The sequence below is a fragment of the Rutilus rutilus genome (assembly GCF_951802725.1).
Source record: "Rutilus rutilus genome assembly, chromosome: 22".
Taxonomy (NCBI): Eukaryota; Metazoa; Chordata; class Actinopteri; order Cypriniformes; family Leuciscidae; genus Rutilus; species Rutilus rutilus.
Genome location: NC_140227.1, coordinates 23314129 through 23333436, shown reverse-complemented (window position 1 = coordinate 23333436; position 19308 = coordinate 23314129). Strand labels below are relative to the sequence as shown.

Sequence of the window (19308 nt, the reverse complement as noted above, 5' to 3'; positions counted from 1 at the left end):
ATGTCAAAATGATTCACCGCGGGGACAGTGCAAGATTCGCCAAACTCTTCCTCGCTCTCTCCATGCTGAGATCCATCAACGCCAACGTGGTGGCTGGTCTCTTCTTCAAACCGGTCATTGGAGCAGTCAACATGGAGGAACTTCTTCTGGAGATGTTTTATGGAAAATAAACTCTAATTCAAAAACCAGGACTGAATTATCAAAGTTGGAAAGAATGGCAGTCGGCAGTGGACGGACAGATATTGAAAATGACTGATTCCTTTTTACACATGCTATTTTTGTACAATATATGAGAGCTCTCTTTTTGCCTTCTGAGTTGAACTCATCGCTGAATCCAAAGTTGATGACAACGTTTTTCCCATTTGGGGAAAGAGCTTTATAACTTTGTTCTGACTGTTTGTTTTTATGTTTTTGTTTACTTGCTTTTATGTGATGTTGTGCCGCCTTATTCTGGTTGACACTTTATATTAACTTTCATTAGGAGATCATTAACAAGCATTCATTTATATATGCATGGCATTTAATATATATTTTAAAATGTAATTATATTTGATGCAAAAATAATATATTACATCTAAAAATAGTGTTTCTCACTGTTTCATGACTATCAATTTGAATATATATATATATGAACTAATGATCTGTTTCGCATTACATAATGTAATAATTTTGGTTAGTATTGTTAATGAAAGTTATTATAAAGTTTAAACTGTATTTGAATATTAGAAAGTATTGTACATTTTTGTTATGCATTGACATAATGGAACATGGTTACACTCCTTCACATTTCCCACAATACGGGACAGATTTTTTTTTTTTTTTTTTTTTTCATTACAGTAACAGTTACATTTCGATAAACATGTCAACGGGATGACAGACCTAAGCACAAATACAAAACAGTTATGAAAATAAAAATAATAATTAGGAAATCATTGTTGATGACATCGTTTCTTACCTCAATGTAGCAATATTGTTTACCTAACCTCTGCAGGCTACATAGACACGTCAGTAGGTGGCGACAAGGGACTGTCTTTATGAGTGAGTCATTCAAAAACACCAATTCGTTCAGGAATCAAACAAGTGAAATACGGGACATCACTGAACGATTCACTCAAACGATTCTTTCGATTACGCGACGCTGATTCGCTGACTCGGAAACTATTGTCATTGGTGGAACAAAAATAGACGAAGTAGGTGGCAATTTATATGTTTTTAAAATGTAAGTTACTGTACTGATTCATTATGTCCTTTATGTAGTAGTAGGACTAGGCCATGTTTTAAAGTAACATCCTCTTGATTTCGTTGACGTAGCCTATGTAGGATTTTCAAAAATATTTATTTTGCAGTTGCAGTTTTTGCAATTTATATCACTATTACACTAGGCCTACAGTTATATTAAGAGAGACAAAGAAAGATACTCATTAGAGAATCATTTGGATTATCAAAACTAACAGAGCCAGACATAGGAAAACCACAAGGTGCCTGCCAGGTAAGCATCTTTTACCTCTTCAACCACAGTGAAACGGTAAAAAATAATGAGGAAGAATAACTAGGCACTTTGTGTGTATTTATGAAGACCTTAGGTCGGTAAGGAAATATGATATCTAGGCCTATGACTGTTGTGAAAAGAGTCCTGAACTCTCGTTCATTCATTCCCCTCCTCAATATTCGGTCACCACATGTATTTTACATCCACGGCGTACACTTGAAGGTCGCTGTGACCCCATTTCTTTCTCTGTATCTGTATAGCTGAGCACTCTGTGTCAGAAATATTCACCTTGTGTATTGAGTTGTGGCTCCGTAGTTTCATTTATACCACATTCTTAGTCTGGTATTAGTCAGTGCTGTTCTATTCATGCAGAAAAACATATAAAAAGAAATCTAAGAGGGATGCATTGAATGGCCCTTGTACAAAAAGGCAGGGACAAGTGAGATAGAAGAACGCTTGTTATTATAGTCAGTATATTATATTCTTACAATCACATTTGCACACGATCATTCAAAAGTTTGAGGTGAATTAATACTTTCATTGAGCAAGGATGCATTCCGTTAATCGAAAATGACAGTAAAGACAAAACATTTGTATTTCAAATAAATGCTGTTCTTTTGAACTTTGAAATTAAATGCAAAACACCAAGTCACAAACCAGTCTGTAAAACATTTTTGCACCATCCGATGCAATCGGTTTATAGCTAAGGTCCATTTGATTTGACACACTTAAAACATTATTCCATAAATATACCAAAACATATATTCCGTTCATGTCCTTCAAGTTACTGGTAAGCCCCATGTTCATGTGTTGACATCTAGCACATGCTTGAAAGCACATGCCACGTTTGTGGTCAGTGTTCACCATCATCCATATATGCAGCTCTATAGTGGCAGCTCTTTGCAGCAAGACGTTTCTGAAATATTTATCGGCTTTCCTTGCCAACAGAAGTCACTGCTCTTTAGTAGTGTCTCACCAGGCGGCAGGATAAGAGAGTCCCTGTCATAGACTGCTGAGCAACTCTTCTCATTGCAGCTGGTGGAAGAAATGACATGTCATTGTTATTGTTTTAACATTTGCACTTTGAGCTGTTAAACAGTAACATCAAATACATCACCTGCATTGTTCAGTAGTCATTGCATTGTCCTCACAGATTTTAACTATGGTGTCCATGCGATCATCCTCAGGCTTTTGAAACCTGTAACATCAACTACTATTTAATGACTAAAATATTTAAAGGGATAGTTCACCCAAAAATGAAAATTCTGTCAGTAATTACTCACTCACATGTCGTTCTAAACCTTGTTCCAAGACTTTCGTTTCATTTATCTTCGGAACACAAATGAAGATCTTTTTGTTGAAATCTGAGAGCTTTCTATCTTTCCATAGACAGCGATGCAACTACAACTTTGACTCTTCAAAAAACTTCATAAAGAGATCGTAAAACTAGAAATTGAGTGCTTTATTATGAACAGAATTCAATTTAGGTTACATATAAACATTGATCAGTGAACATAAACAGAAGCTCAATCGAACCTGCTTGACGCACGACAACAAACCTCATTGGTTCTTGTGGCAGCCTAAATTTACTGCGTAACACACACGAATGAAGCTGTATAAATAATGAGTAATGAATAAAAGCTTAAATTCAATCTGTTCATCAAATAAAGCGATTGAGTCTCTTCAGAAAATTTGGACTAAACCGTTTAATTCATATGGACTAGTTTTACAATCTCTTTATGAACTTTTTGAAGCGTCAAATTGGTAGTTGGTAGCTGTCTAGAGACAGAAAGCTCTCAGATTTCATCAAAAAGATCTTCATTTGTGTTCCGAAGATGAACGAAAGTCTTGCGGGTTTGGAAAGACATGAAGGCAAGTAATTAATGAAAGAATTTAAAGGTGCAGTGTGTAATTTTTAGCGACATCTAGTGGTGAGATTTGCGAATTGCAAACAGTCAGTCACTCACGGCCTATCCCTCAAATTGCAAACTCAAAGGAGAAGCTACGGTGGCCGACGTAGGATCGGAAGATGTCTGAGTCTGAGTCAGCAGAGAGTAGCAAGTCAAGCAATGAGGCTTCTTTATATTATATTTTATATTAAATTATATTTACTTAATTATTCAGTAAAACCACATTATTGCGATTGTTATTTTTACTTGTTCATCATTGTGTTAGTCTTTTATTCACTGACTTTACCATAGCTTGTTTCCATGCTAGTTAGTATAAGACAAGAGCTATGGATAAGAGCATCAAAGCAGCTAGGTAAGGGGAAATAGCTAACGTTACGATGTCCGAGGCGTCGTTCAGACAGCATGCAGAGTCAGGGACAACCTGAGTATTCTGCTGCGTCTTTTTCTACTGCTTCTCATTCAAGTTAGTGACAAAACGCATTTTGTAGCGCTGTTTGTTTGCTGTCGGCTACGGTAGAAACATGACGTCACAATATGTCGACCTTCATAGAAGGGGGGTGCCCGCGGTTATGTAGATATAAATGACTCATTTTAAGGTAATAAAAACATAACGGTTCATTAAGTAAGGTCTTTATACACCACTGAAAACATAGTTATGGATCTTATATTGCATTTCTGTCAATAGATCCTCAGAAATATTACACATTGCACCTTTACATTTTTGGGTGAACTATCCCTTTAAATAGAGCTTAAATAAATAAATGGAATGAATAAATGGAATTCAAGTGTAGTTCAGGCAGACCACTGATCGCTAAACAATATCAGCTGACGCTCAGCTGATTTGTTACTCCACCTACTTTACACCCACCTCCACCCCTTCACCTCCTAGCATCTTCATAATAGAGCAGTGGATTCTGTATAGAAACTCTATGTACATAATCATTGTATCTCCTTCTGTAAACATTTGGTTATTAAAAGGCTTGGGGGATTTGTGTCTCAAGGATGGGTCTCAAGCTATCTAGTATGGCAGCTCGAGCACTTTAGAGCCTAAGTCTCTTACCAAATCCAAAGATTGCCAATAAATGTAATTCTCAAAGTGGTCCTGACTGAACTACCCATATTAAGCAAATGGAAAGCAGAAGTAAAATACACTCACCTAAAGGATTATTAGGAACACCATACTAATACTGTGTTTGACCCCCTTTCGCCTTCAGAACTGCCTTAATTCTACGTGGCATTGATTCAACAAGGTGCTGAAAGCATTCTTTAGAAATGTTGGCCCATATTGATAGGATAGCATCTTGCAGTTGATGGAGATTTGTGGGATGCACATCCAGGGCATGAAGCTCCCGTTCCACCACATCCCAAAGATGCTCTATTGGGTTGAGATCTGGTTACTGTGGGGGCCATTTTAGTACAGTGAACTCATTGTCATGTTCAAGAAACCAATTTGAAATGATTCGAGCTTTGTGACATGGTGCATTATCCTGCTGGAAGTAGCCATCAAAGGATGGGTACATGGTGGTCATAAAGGGATGGACATGGTCAGAAACAATGCTCAGGTAGGCCGTGGCATTTAAACGATGCCCAATTGGCACTAAGGGGCCTAAAGTGTGCCAAGAAAACATCCCCCACACCATTACACCACCACCACCAGCCTGCACAGTAGTAACAAGGCATGATGGATCCATGTTCTCATTCTGTTTACGCCAAATTCTGACTCTACCATCTGAATGTCTCAACAGAAATCGAGACTCATCAGACCAGGCAACATTTTTCCAGTCTTCAACTGTCCAATTTTGGTGAGCTCGTGCAAATTGTAGCCTCTTTTTCCTATTTGTAGTGGAGATGAGTGGTACCCGGTGGGGTCTTCTGCTGTTGTAGCCCATCCGCCTCAAGGTTGTGCGTGTTGTGGCTTCACAAATGCTTTGCTGCATACCTCGGTTGTAACGAGTGGTTATTTCAGTCAAAGTTGCTCTTCTATCAGCTTGAATCAGTCAGCCCATTCTCCTCTGACCTCTAGCATCAACAAGGCATTTTCGCCCACATGACTGCCGCATACTGGATGTTTTTCCCTTTTCACACCATTCTTTGTAAACCCTAGAAATGGTTGTGCGTGAAAATCCCAGTAACTGAGCAGATTGTGAAATACTCAGACCGGCCCGTCTGGCACCAACAACCATGCCACGCTCAAAATTGCTTAAATCACCTTTCTTTCCCATTCTGACATTCAGTTTGGAGTTCAGGAGATTGTCTTGACCAGGACCACACCCCTAAATGCATTGAAGCAACTGCCATGTGATTGGTTGATTAGATAATTGCATTAATGAGAAATTGAACAGGTGTTCCTAATAATCCTTTAGGTGAGTGTGTATATATAACATGAATATTTAAATATTAAAACAACCTGGGTTCCAGGCGCTCTTTCACTTTTGCTATGGATAAGATGTAGGGTCCAATTTGTCGTGTAATGGTTGTCAAGTAGGAATTTTCTTGCTTCAACTGCAGAAGGTCATGAAGCTGTGCTGTAATTAGTAAATTAATTAGTTCACAAATTAATAGTTTAACTTGCATGATAAAATGAACCCTGAGGCATCACAGACAATTTGTTGTTTTCCTCACCTTCATAGATCTCTTGCTCATTGGTTACTCTTTGAAAGGTCACATCCCATATCTACAAACACAACCAAAATATTCTAAGGTGCACTGCTGTGTTTTGAAAAAAGAATATGTTTTTGCAGGAATTATAATTTAGCCTCACCTCCTGAAATACGGATCTCTGGGTCTGCACGGCAGAGTACTGAGACGCGATCTGTTCATCAATGATTAGAGACCTTTCCAGGATCTTATCCATGGTGTCCGTGTTGATGAGAGAGTGATGTTTTGTCAGGTCTCTGTGCATCTCCTGAACCTCATCCTTCAGCCTCTGGACTTCTGTCTGAAGAACCTGGGGCATGAAATATTGATCAAATAATACACATATCTACACAATTGTATTTTTTTAATTTTTTTTATTTACCCAAAATACAAGAAAAGCATTGTTTTAGAGTACATGAATGGAATGAAAAGGCATTTGATTCTCTTGGTTTCAGCATTCTTGTGCAAAATTGAGAAATAATACAGTACAGAAGAGATTATTTAATGTATACAATATAATATATTTTGAAGTGTCTAGAAGAAAAGATTATATATAGAACCTTAAAGCGGTGGTTTACCCAAAAAGGAAAATTCTGTCATAATTTACTCACCCTCATGTTGTTTTACATATTTCTTTGTTCTATTGAACGCAAAAGAAGATATTTTGAAGAACGTTGGTAACCAAAGAGTTGCTGGTCCCCACTGACTACCATTGTATGAAAAATTAAATAAAATACTATGGATGGCAATGGGAACCAACCATGTTGGTTACCAACATACTTCAAAATATCTTCTTTTTTGTTCAACAGAAAAAAAAAAAAAAAAAAACTCATACAGGTTTAGAATAACTTGAGGCACTTGACAGATTTGTCCTTTTTTTTTTTTTTAGGTGAACTCTCTCTTTAATGCTTGTTTTGTCTTATTTTAAATCATGACATCATCTTGAGGCCCCTTTGAAGTTTGCAAGGCCCCCAGTGGACCCTGGCCCCCTAGTTAAGAACCACTGCCTTAAAGGGTTCTGTCAGGCATTCATATATAGAACCTTTTAGGGATTCCCATCATGAGGTATTTCCATTTAAAACAGAATGATGAGGCTGACATATAATTTTTTCTTTAATAGCAAAGAGAAGTTTAATTCTGTCCAACGTATCAAAGAAGACTATAATTCTCACCCTGTAGCTCTTCTCAAAGTTGCGGCAGTGCTCAGTAAAGGGTGACTCTCTGCCCTCGGCCAGCAGCACCTTGGTACAAATGTATCTGTGAAAGATGGGCCTGCGGCCAAAAGGCATTTCACTGAGAGATGGGGACGGGCAAGACATAGACAGAGCTGACAGCCTGTGAAAGGAAATGAGAGATCCTCAATTCATTCTTATTTTTCACCTGTAGTCCGAATTGTTTTTTAAAGGCAAAGATTGCTCTCGCTAAGATTTTAACCTGGCAGCTACTGACATAGAACGGACTTTAAGCCAATGGGAAAATCCTTAAAGATGCACATGCAAATACAAAAAAAAAGTAAAAATTTTGTTACAAACAAAACAAAACTTTTTTTTTTTTTATAAAACCTTATAGGATAAACAATCCTATTTAATAAATACACATCTAAAGCAGTGTTGTCATTTATTAATATTTTTATGCTTTTAAAATGCTTTTGTCATTTGTATTAGTTTTTTAATATTTCTTTTTAACTTTAATGGTAACACTTTACAATAAGGTTTAATTTGTTAACATTAGTTATTGTAACAAACATTAACTAACAATGACCAAAACATTTGTTACAGTATTTATTCATCTTTGTTAATATTAGTTAATAAAAATACAGATGTTCATTCATGTTAGTTCTAATTAATGTTAACAAACAACTTGATTTTAGTAAATGTTGAAATTGACAATAATTTAGATTTATATATGCTGTAAGTATTGTTCATTCTTAATTCATGTTAACTAAAGTAGGTAACTAATGTTATTTATTTAATGTTATTTAACACTGTGATTTATGTAGTTTATAATTTGTATTTAATTTTAGTCATTTTATTTCATCTTTATTTCAATTGACGAAAACGATTTTTAATAGTGAAAGTTTATGTTAACAATAACGACACTGACCCAAGCAACGTAATTCTCTATGGCTGAAGCAGAACATTAATATATTATGTAACAACCATCAAAACACTGACATTCAGACCTATTTTGGCTAAAATTAAACTCAGATTCTGGTGCTTATCCATTATCAGAGCTTGATGACCATTGATGGTCACTACAATTAACGATGCACAGAAATGCAGCATTCCCACCTCAGTCCACAAACCTCAGCTGGAAATTCCTGAGGTTCAGGAACAAGAATTAAAAGATCAAAAATGAAAAGCCCTATTGAAAGCTCATTATGTTACTAAGAAAACAACAAGAATAAAGACAGTTACCTTAGTTTCAAAGCTCCTCTAATCTCTCTTCCCTAGTACTGTGGCGTTACAAGTCCCTCGAGTGAGTCTGGACAATGTATGTTCTCCGAGCCTAAGTGACAAGTGTCCCACCCCCTTACTTTTACCAATTTAAGATCCTGGCACCAGCGGTGACATCAGCAGCTTTGGAACAAAGCGCTTTGCGTGAACTCTGTGCAACGAGCAGAATCCGAAACACTTCTCTGAAATTCTGTTAAAAATAGTGAGAGAAGCCTGACGCCTGTATTGTACTGTCTGTTGTCATGGGGGCAGATGGGGGAGGACGTTTGTTTGGTGGAGGGCTTCACAAACCTGAAAACAGTAGGGATGATTGATGTGGAAAGTTGTCACAGGGACTTGCGTCATTGAACTCTCTATGGAGAGATGGAGGTTGCTGTGGTGGAATAGTTGTATACATTCTGATCTCTTATCACCATGGGTATTCCGTGTAGATGCATTGAGGCCGTAATGCCGGGTCTTTTATGAAAACGTGCAGGGCGTATAGTGTGGCATGCATGACAATGGGAATTCAATATGGAAACTTTTAATCATGATAATAGGTTTAGAGGATTAGGACTGATATTGTGGTGTGGCTCCAACAAATATTTGGATGCTTAAGCCACATTGGAAAAATGTACGAATGCCACTGCATTATAACAAAATATCAAACAAACACATAAAATTTATTAATATTGACAGTAAAGACATTTGTAATGTTACACACGATTTCTATTTCAAATAAATGCTGTTTCTTTTTTTTTTCACTTTCCATTCATCAAAGGATCCTGAAAAATGTTTGACAGTTTCCACAAAAATATTAAGCAGCACAACTGTTTTCAACATTGATAATAATAAGAAATGTTTCAAATCAGCATATTAGAATGATTTCTGAAGGATCATGTGACACTGAAGAAAGGAGTAATGGTGCTAAAAATTCAACTTCAATCCATTTTAAAATATATTAAAATAGAAAACAGTTATAATATTTCACAATGTTACTGTATTTTTGATCAAATAATTGTAGCCTTGGTGAGCATAAGAGACTTCTTTAAAAAAAACATTTACAAAATCTTTCCGATCTCAAACTTTTAGTGTACATTAGTGTTGTCATGATACCAAAATGATGACTTTGATACAATTGAGTGACAGAACTTTAAATTCATTAATAAAAAATAAAAAAACCTCACTTGGCCAGCTTGTTTCTGCCCTGCTTTTCTACAATTCCTTCCCCTTTATTAAAAAACATAAAAAATGTACATGCCACAGTGTGAACGTTCTTACAGAGAGGTTTGCAACGATCACATTATCAATCCCTGTTGCTAACCTTTCACAATGCTGCACAGGTTGGGATAGGGGTGGGTGATGTGACCTATTCACTGATTCTTAATAAATAATAAAATAATAATCTAATAAAAATACTCAAATGCTAATGTCCAATTACATTTGGGACTGCTGAATAACAATATGCAATTTGTCATGCCAAGCAAACTCTGAACTAGTTTTGAAAAGGCAGAACTGCATAGCTAACATTTATCAGTCCTGAAAATAACTGCTACACTATGCAGATATACAGGAATATATGAAGGCACTAAGCGCATATTCCCACAACAAGCGCCTCCAGTTTCTTAGAAAAGTGCTTATAAAACTCCATATAGTTCACTCCATAGCAACAGGACTTTAACACAACCTAAAATTCTATGCAGTGAGATCAGAGGTGGATTCGGAGAAAAGGAATTTAGGATCACATCCCTTTCTTTTGTAAGCTCTGTTCATATACGTAGATTTGCACTTATACCAGAACATGTTCACGTCTACTGCACTAATCTTACTGCAATCTAAAGAGCTAAACTGATCTGGAAACAGTACTCATATACAGCTCTATATTATGAATAAGGCTCTGAAGTGGTCCGTCAGTGGCATAACTCTCAGAGCCCTTCTCCCGAAATGAGAGCTTTCCAGGAAGTCAGGCTCCCTGTGCCTCATGTTATCACCTCAGCTCCTGGCCCCTCACAGACACAAAACTAACTCTAGCTATAACAGGACAGTTGCCACCTGGTGCATTGTTAGGGAGAGTTATATAAATGATTTTCTGTTTAGGAGCTTAATAACCGGCTGAGAAAGCACCAGCGTAATGCTAGTGTCTCCTTCCTGTTGTCTGTAGACAGATCTGTGTCATTAGACAGAATGCAGACAATTTGAGCAGTCCAAGTGCATAAAAAATGGCATATCCGTGCATATTATAAATTATAATGAAAACAATTGTACTAATTGTGACAAAACTTTGGGGTTGTTGAGATTTGGTGAGACCACGACTGTATTTGTTTGATCATATGGCAAAAACAAACAGTTCAATATTATTAAAATAATTATTTTTCATTTTAATATATTTTAAATGTAATGTATTTCTGTGATGACAAAGCTGAATTTTCAGCATCATTACTCCAGTCTTCAGTTTCACATGATCCTTCAGAAATCATAATATGCTGATTTGGTGCTTAGAATTTTTGCTTATTATTATCAATGTTGTGCTTCTTATTACTTTAGGGGAAACCATGATATATTTGGAATATAAATCTTTTGTATCGTTATATATGTCTTTACTGTCACTTTTGATCCATTTATTTGTCCTTTCTGAATAAAAGTATTAATTTATTTTAAAAAAGGATCGCAATCTCACTTACCGCAAACTTTTGAATGGTAATGTATATATCATATTATTAGATTTACATTATTATCTTATTTAAATTAAAATGGACTCCAGCTACCTAAAAAACATTGTTCTATTTATACATTTTTTACATTTAATGGGAAATCGTTTTGCAGTTTGAATTTTTACAGTGTGGCCATTATTACTGCTCTAGTTATAAATATCACAACATCTGATTATAAAAATGAGATCAGTTATATGTCCTTTTATCACACCAACATACATTTATGTTTTTTCATAAGTACGTCAGCAAAGTAAGCAACACAGTCAGTCCAAGGTTGAATAACAGTGCAGTCATATAATAGTTTTCATGCTGTACTTGGTAACATATAAACTGCTCAGTCACCTGTCACTCAAGGCAGTTCCTCCAGTCACAGAGCCAGGCCTCCGCTGGCCCATCATCAGAAGAGGCTCCAGACAGAGGGCAAACTCAGCATGGTAGTGTGTGTTTATCTGTAGAGTTGATACATACACTCTGTTAGTGTCAGAGGTCTGCACAAAGGGCAGCAGAAGTTTGGTATTCAAACTCACCTTGCTACTCTGGACAGGGCAGAACTTGTGAGGTAGCGTTACAATGCTACACAGTCTGTCCATCAACTTCTGTTAAGGGTCATAGGGCATACATATAAAAAAAAAACTTTTTCTTTGAGACATTATTTAAAGTGCCCCTATAATGCTTTTTCGAATATTACCTTTCATGTAGTGTATAATATAGCTGTTTATGTAAAAGTTCTGCCAAGTTTAAAAAATCAGAGTGCATGAGGTATTATTTTCCAAAAGAAAGAACCGATTCTGAACTACCTGAAACGAGTCGTCAGTAATTCCAATCTTACTTCCTGCACAAACCTGCGTAACAAATTTGCATAATTCCAGCCTTTGGTCTTCATTGGCTGCCTGCGAACAGTGTCTACTTCGACCCGCCCTCAAACACTAGTAGCTGAGGCCTCAAAGATTTTGGTTTGTGTTGTCGACATGTGAAGATGCTGAGCAGAGAAGATGCTGTTTTCTGCACTGCGAAAGGAAACGTCTCGGTTACGTATGTAACCCTCGTTCCCTGAAGGAGGGAACGGAGACATAGTCGACGTGTCAACTGATTGGGATCACGCTAGGGAGCCTGTCATCTTCGAGTATTGTAAAAACGAGCCAATGGACATTGGCGTGCGTGAATCGCATCACACGCTCCGCCCCGGAGCGCGGGTATAAATATGGAAGTGGATGCACGCACCAGTGGTTTTTCACTGAGGAGCCAAGCGGAACCCGGTCAGTGGTGGTATAGCAATAGTGGCTAGGGGACTACGTCTCCGTTCCCTCCTTCAGGGAACGAGGGTTACATATGTAACCGAGACGTTCCCTTTCAGTTGCTCACGTTCGACGCAGTCGACTGATTGGGATCCTATTAAAACGCCACTAGTGCTGCCACCTTCCAGTGCCTAGACAAAAGCCTCCTGATCCTTCCGCATATTGAGGTGGATATAGGACAGGGCTTTTTTTTTTTTTTTTTTTTTACTTTGAACGTTCAATGCTCACAAAAAATGTAGGCCTATTAAATCATCAGCTTTTTAATAATAAATAATTTAATATCTCTTCAAATGATAATCAATACTTTTTTTTTTTTAAATACCATTAAATACATTTAATATATTTATGACCTTAAATTAGTCATGGGCCTACGGTTTGTGAACAACATGAGAGTAAATGATGACAGAAATCAAGTAGCGTCAGTTCTGGCAGGTCACGTTAGTCAAGCTCGCATCAGCTGACTCATCACCATGTCTACCTATAGGAATAAGACACCTATCACTGTATACATATATATAAGCTCCTTCAGTATTATCAGCAGCTATCCCGTTTTTCAGGAGCTAATTACCCTTCTCCATCCCCAGCTCCTCCTCTTGTCCAGTCAGGATTTGGCATTCTGATTCCCCTTGAATCAGAATAAATTCTCCAATTATGTTGTACTTTAAAATCTTGAATTAATGACATCTGCATACATTCATGTTGGTTCTGTTCTGTTTACCCTAAGGGGGGTTATTGCTGCTCTCCCTGCTAAGCTGCATGGATGTGCCAAGGAGTTCTCGCCCAGAATGGAACCATACCGCCATTCCAAACTGTATGCTAATTGTCAATCGTATTTGACGATAGTGGTCCTGACAGAATTAAAAAATTTTGGCTCAACTATCCTTTCAAAATACTTGAAGGTGAGAAAGTTGTTCCTTTAGTGCCTTCTCCTTCTCTTCATATTGACTGTTGAGAATTTAGGTAAAAAAAATATATTAGTACCCTCTGGGCCAATGTATACACAATGCATAGACCTTTCCAACACAAATACACTGTATATGTCCAAAAATCAGCCTGATTTTAACATTTCGTCCTTTGTTTGCTCTTGCATGTCCCCGATATAAAAACACACACACACACGTACACGCTGAGTCCTATATTGCAGCTTGACATAAATAGCTTAATTCCTGGAAGACATCAAGCCAGCTTCCAGGCAATGATGGAAAGGGGACGTAGAAAAAAAACTCATAACAAATAACAGGACTCATGAAACAAAACCAAAGCCACTGCTGTTCCAACATTGACCACAACTCTGTGCTCTGCCAAAGCCATGTGGATAAACTGGCACGGATAGACAATTTAGACTTACGGGATCTATTGGGACAATATTTACCTTTCCGCAGCTTTTAAGAGGTCCTTTTTTCTCTCTAAAAGTTTTTCCTGGGAAGAAAAGAACAGCTTTTACTTTTGGACTAAATACTATTTTGTATTCTCAACATTCAATTTTCAGTGATGCTTTGAGCACATATTAAGCCTGTTTAACTCAAATTACATTATCCTTAAATTGTATGGTTTTGGGTCATGATCTTTGTCCAAGAATTCATCTCTGATGCTCTGGTGCCCATTATTCTGGTCTGTAGTCACAGTGTGCCCCCTTCTGGTGTGTTACCTCACCTGAATACTGTTAAACTGAGTACAGATAGCACTTTCCTCCTCTTCTGCATTTGTTTGCACTTCACCCAGCATGGCCTGAAGCAATATGATGGCCTCTCGCACTGACATCTGCAGCTCCTTCACCTCCTTCAGGGGAAAACAGGTCAGTACAAGATGCATCCACTTGTCGGTACTCCACAATGAGGTTCAGTCGTACTCTTTGAACTAGATGTTGGACGTTCACCTTAAGAGCTTCAGCTCTGTTCTAAATCTAACACATTATATTCTCCTATAATCACATACACTAATGTTTAAAAATTTGGGGTTGGTAATTTTTTTTTTCTTGTTTCTCTAATAATCACCAAGGCTGAAATGATTTGATCAAACATATAGTAAAATCAGTAATATTATTACAATTTTAAATAATTGTATATAAAATATAATTTATTCCTGTTATGGCAAAGCTGAGTGTCACATGATGCTTCATAAATCATTCTAATATGCTGATTTGGTGATCAAGAAACATATTATCAATGTTGAAAACAGTTTTTTTTTTTGTTGATTTTTTTGGGATGAATAGAAGGTTCAAAGAACAGCATTTATTTGAAACAGAAATCTTTTGTAACATTATGAATATTTTTTACTGTCACTTCTTATCAATTTAATTCATCCTTGTTAAATAAAGGTATTAATTTCTGAAACAAAGTTCACACTTTAGTTTAGGGTACAATTCTCACTATTAACTACGACTTTTGCCTCAATAAACTCCTAATTACTGCTTATTAATAGTTAGTAAGGTAGTTGTTAAGGTTAGGTATTGGGTTGGATTAAGGGATGTAGAATATGGTCATGCAGAATAAGGCATTAATATGTGCTTTATAAGTACTAATAAACAGCCAATATCCTAGTAATATGCATTCTAATAAGCAACTAGTTAATAGTGAGAATTGGACCCTAAACTAAATTGTTTCCAAAAAATCGTACTGACCCCAAACTGAACGTTTATTAATATATGTAACATCCACTGTACATGTGTACATTCTGTAGTATAAGATGATATGAAGCATTTATAATTTTCAGTTAATGCTTTAAATATTATAAGATTCTTGGAAGTTTCTGGAATTGAACAATCCCTACTTACTTTTTACTTACTCACCAGAACAGCTTGATCCAGTATTTCACATCCCTGCCCATATGCAGTCTCAATGTCAATGCAGTGGGTGCGATTCTCACTGTATCATGAAATTAAATAATATTAGTCAGATTCATTTTATAAACGTTTGCAATTCAAATGGCAGCAGTCTTACTTTGGCATGTCTCTGAAACACTTGATGCACAGCATGGACTTTGATGTATAGCTCTTCATGGAGCGCTGATAAGGAAATGCGAAACATCAGAATTTAGTCTGACTTTACACGTTAATAGTATATGGAGGAATAAACTCACAGCACTTGCGGTGCCCTTCTTTGGTGCGTTTGGCCTGGGACACAATATCATGCTGGGAAAACATCCTGGCTTTGTGTGTGAACTCTCTGCACTCTCCACACAGTGGTTGGCTGCAGGTGTTACAGTAATACATCACTCCAGCATCCTATGCACATATATACATGCACATTCAGTCAAAAAGATGTGCTGTTACTGCTGATGCCTGAAAATAAATGAATGCATATTTTTGCATGTACCTGTGCTTTGCATTCCATATCACAGTTAGCACACTGTACTACACTGTCTGTCGAATTATCCACCAGAAACCTCAGCAAACGGTCCTCTGGGGGAAGTGCATTTGTGCCCATCAGGACTGAGGGGTACCTGTAAGAGACATGCACATCAGGGGTTGCCAGGTTTGTACAATAAAAGTAGCCTAATGTCCAGTCAAATGTAGGCCAAAAATAGCCAATGCGATTTTCTCTGTCGGCGGTCAAATTCTCTTCAGAATTTGTACTTCTGGGGGGTGTTTTAGGGTGTTGAACCCGCATGCATTTACATTTTGTAATGTAATAGCTACTCATTATGATGTTGTGATAATACATTGAATTATAACACATTAAATATGTTGGAATGAATGGAATAGGATAATTTCTCATTTTAATATTAAATATTATCATAATATTATAATATAACTAATTTAATATTATCATCATACTGAACTGAAAAATGGACATAAAATGTTTTAGATATTTGATCTGCATGAACTCAAAGTTAACATGGTCACAAATTTGCTTGCATTCAACCGGCGACCTAGACATAGTCCAGAAATGGTCCTAAAATATGTAATCTTCTTGTTTCTTCATAACCTTTCTTTGTGATACATTTTAAAAATTCTAAAAGTTCTTAGGGTAAAAGGAATAACAAATGTGTTCAATGTGTTCTCAGACACAAATATGTACATCCGTCAGTCTCCACATTTATCTTGTTTCCAGTATAACCAGCTTTTCTGTGCCAGTAATAGCATCAAAGTGGTGAATTCCTAGATTACACTGCATGAGGGAGTGTGTGGTACTGCAAAGTACAAAAGCTTCATTATCTGCAACTCTTAAGTGACAAAGCTAGATCCCACACTCACAGTAAACTGAGAAAGATTACACCGCCACACTCACATGCAAACAAATAGCCTACCATATAATAGAATCTAAGCAATGAAAAAGTTCTACAATTTGGGAAAGCACACTGCAGCATTTCTTTAATGTTAGGCTGTGGTAATGGACTGCATTGTTGAAATGAGCTTTGCTTTTACCCACTGAACCACATACTGTTGGCACTACTACACTGGTCTTATAAAGCCAGCCTACTTAGACACCACAAATGCAAGTTTGCAGTGGGAACCAATGGATAAATATAGCAAGCTTTGCTGCTGTATCATTAGATACTTGGTGCTCAAAACATGGCTAGTTACAACAAGCTACACAAGCTTTTCTAAAACAGTAGTTGGATCAGGACATATCATTGAGACCTGCTATATTAGGAAACAATTCAGAAAGTATTCAAAATACCTTGTTTACACTTTTAGTGGTCAATAAGTATGGTTTTTATTAGCTGATGTTGATCTCTACAGGACAGGATGCCAAATGGCCGATGTAATGTTGATATACAGAAGCTTACAAAAGTTGAACTTTCTATTTCAAATAAATGCTGTTCTTTTGAATCCTGAAAAAAGTATCATCGTTTCCTCAAAAATAAGCATTAAGCATCACATCACTGATAATAATGAGAACGCTTCTTGAGAACCAAAATCTGAATGTTTGATTTCTGAAGAATCATGTGACACTGAAGGCTGGAGTAATGAAGCTGAAAATTCTGCTTTGTCATCACAGGAATAAATTACATTTTAAAATATATTCAATTAGAAAACTATTTTAAGTGCCGTTATTGTGCTATTTTAAAGGTTAGAAGGTCTCTTTGTGGAGCCTGGCTGATATACAATCTCTGTCATTACAACTCTGTTTTATCATGTGTTTGGCATGGTAATGGATACGACAATGTTGATATGTTTGGTCTTGGCGGAATAGATATGTTCTTTCCTGCTGCTGCAGAGTACAAGTAGGAAGTAATAATACGGGACTTGCTACCGCCAATACACACATGACACACTGCTGTGAGCAAGCAAGACATGCTGCTGTTGTACAACATAGCATACATGAATTACCCATAACAGATCTATACAGGCGGAGCTGGGGAGGGTGGAGGGTGCCATCTAGAATTTCATGACAGAACTTTGTATCACTAATTAATTTCACTCTTTTGATTTGCCCTGCACATTGTAAAGAAACGCATAAAAATAGCAGATCTGTGAGTCACCTCGAAACAAGATTAAATAGGTCAGCACCAGATTGTGTGTAATTGCTATAAGCTGTGGGATCAATGCACGGAGAGCCCATCATGTGGAGTGGTTGTTGTGGTGCTAAAATCAGAATGCTGGGGTCGTCCTGCAGCTGTCCAAACAGCAACAACCTTGTGCTGCTCCTAACTGGACCTCACTGGCCTGGAAGAATGATGTTTCTTTGTTGCATGTTGCATGAACTTGAAATTTAATTCAAGACCAAGAAATGATTGCAACAGCACATAAGACTAAGTTGTTATTGATCAACAAACTTTGAACCAAAGAAATATACATTGAAAATGATGAAATGTAGCATCAACCAATGAGAAGAACATTTGTTAGTCATCAAAACCTTGGAGAGCACTTCAAAACAGAAGACTTGACGGTTATATATACAGAGTGTAATGAGTGGGTGGGTATAGTACAAGAAAGATTACAGGAATCCAGGTTTGGCAAAGATTCATTTTGGAATTAACACAAGCTCCAGCTTGAAGAAAACTAGAATAAGTGGAGACCCAGATGTAACTTGGCTTCAGTTTGCTGTGGCTGGTTCTGATTGAACGCTTCTGTCATGATTTCCATTTCCTCACCCAACCCCCCAATCCTTGAGGTAAAGGTTTCTGTATCTCAATAAAGCAACTTTTGCTTGAGTTTTTTCAGCATCTACATTGTCTACTTATGGGTGACTTATTTCACTTTTAGTAGTATTTAAAATGTTTGATATCAGAACAAATGTTCACATGAGGCAAAGATGTCGCATTAATTGGTCAGGCATGATTCTTGCACACTTTTTGTATTTTCTTTACCACTTGTGTCTTTTACCTCCCCATATTTTTGTGCTTACCCACAGAGGGGGCAATTGAGGCGATTGTCATTGACTCTGCCACGCAGGCAGTTGGCACAGAAGATGTGGTAGCAGTCCAGAAGACATGGTTGGCTGTATTGCTCATGACATATGACAGACGAGGGGATGGAGCCTGTAATAGTCTGGATCCCACTGGTCATCGTGAGAGAAGATGATTCCTCCTGCCATCTGTAAAAAACAGCAAATACCTTTAAGTATTTGGGATAGTTCGAAATGAATATTACTATAATTATATCCAATGTCTCTGCTTTTTTTTAAAAATCCAGAATTAGTTTAACAATTTTTTAAAGAATAGCTATAATCTAGTTTTGTGGGACATTATATGTAAATACTAGTTTGATTTTTGTAAGCAATATGCTTTTCTGAATTTCTACAATAACATCAATTAAAACAAATAAAATAAAATAATAATCTGCATTTCTTAAAATACTTTTTCATTCAAACTAATCATTATAACATTAGAATCTTGTTCTCTCTCTGACAAGTTGGGTTGGAAATAAAAACAAGACAAAAGGCA

The 19308-nt window shown here is 36.9% G+C and overlaps 2 protein-coding genes across 2 annotated transcripts in view; one reads left to right on the top strand and one right to left on the bottom strand.

The window, feature by feature from the left end:
- The window catches only part of nr0b1 (nuclear receptor subfamily 0, group B, member 1), a 2239-nt gene extending 1334 nt beyond the window's left edge, over positions 1–905 (top strand). The window contains exon 2 of the mRNA XM_084396198.1: positions 1–905. This exon is cut by the window's left edge and continues 72 nt beyond it. Coding sequence (XP_084252324.1) covers positions 1–170 — 170 coding nt within the window. The 3' untranslated portion in view covers positions 171–905.
- A 413-nt stretch (positions 906–1318) lies between these two features.
- Positions 1319–18959, bottom strand: rnf207a (ring finger protein 207a; the record flags this gene model as incomplete). The annotated part of the gene is given in 17 exon segments (XM_084395833.1): positions 1319–2524; positions 2607–2687; positions 5807–5924; positions 6022–6073; positions 6161–6346; positions 7209–7371; positions 11525–11778; positions 12012–12024; positions 13850–13896; positions 14131–14256; positions 15266–15341; positions 15417–15458; positions 15460–15481; positions 15556–15700; positions 15792–15918; positions 18771–18884; positions 18886–18959. Coding segments are annotated over 17 exon segments (1791 nt in total). The 3' UTR covers positions 1319–2373.
- Positions 18960–19308: the final 349 nt, after the last annotated feature.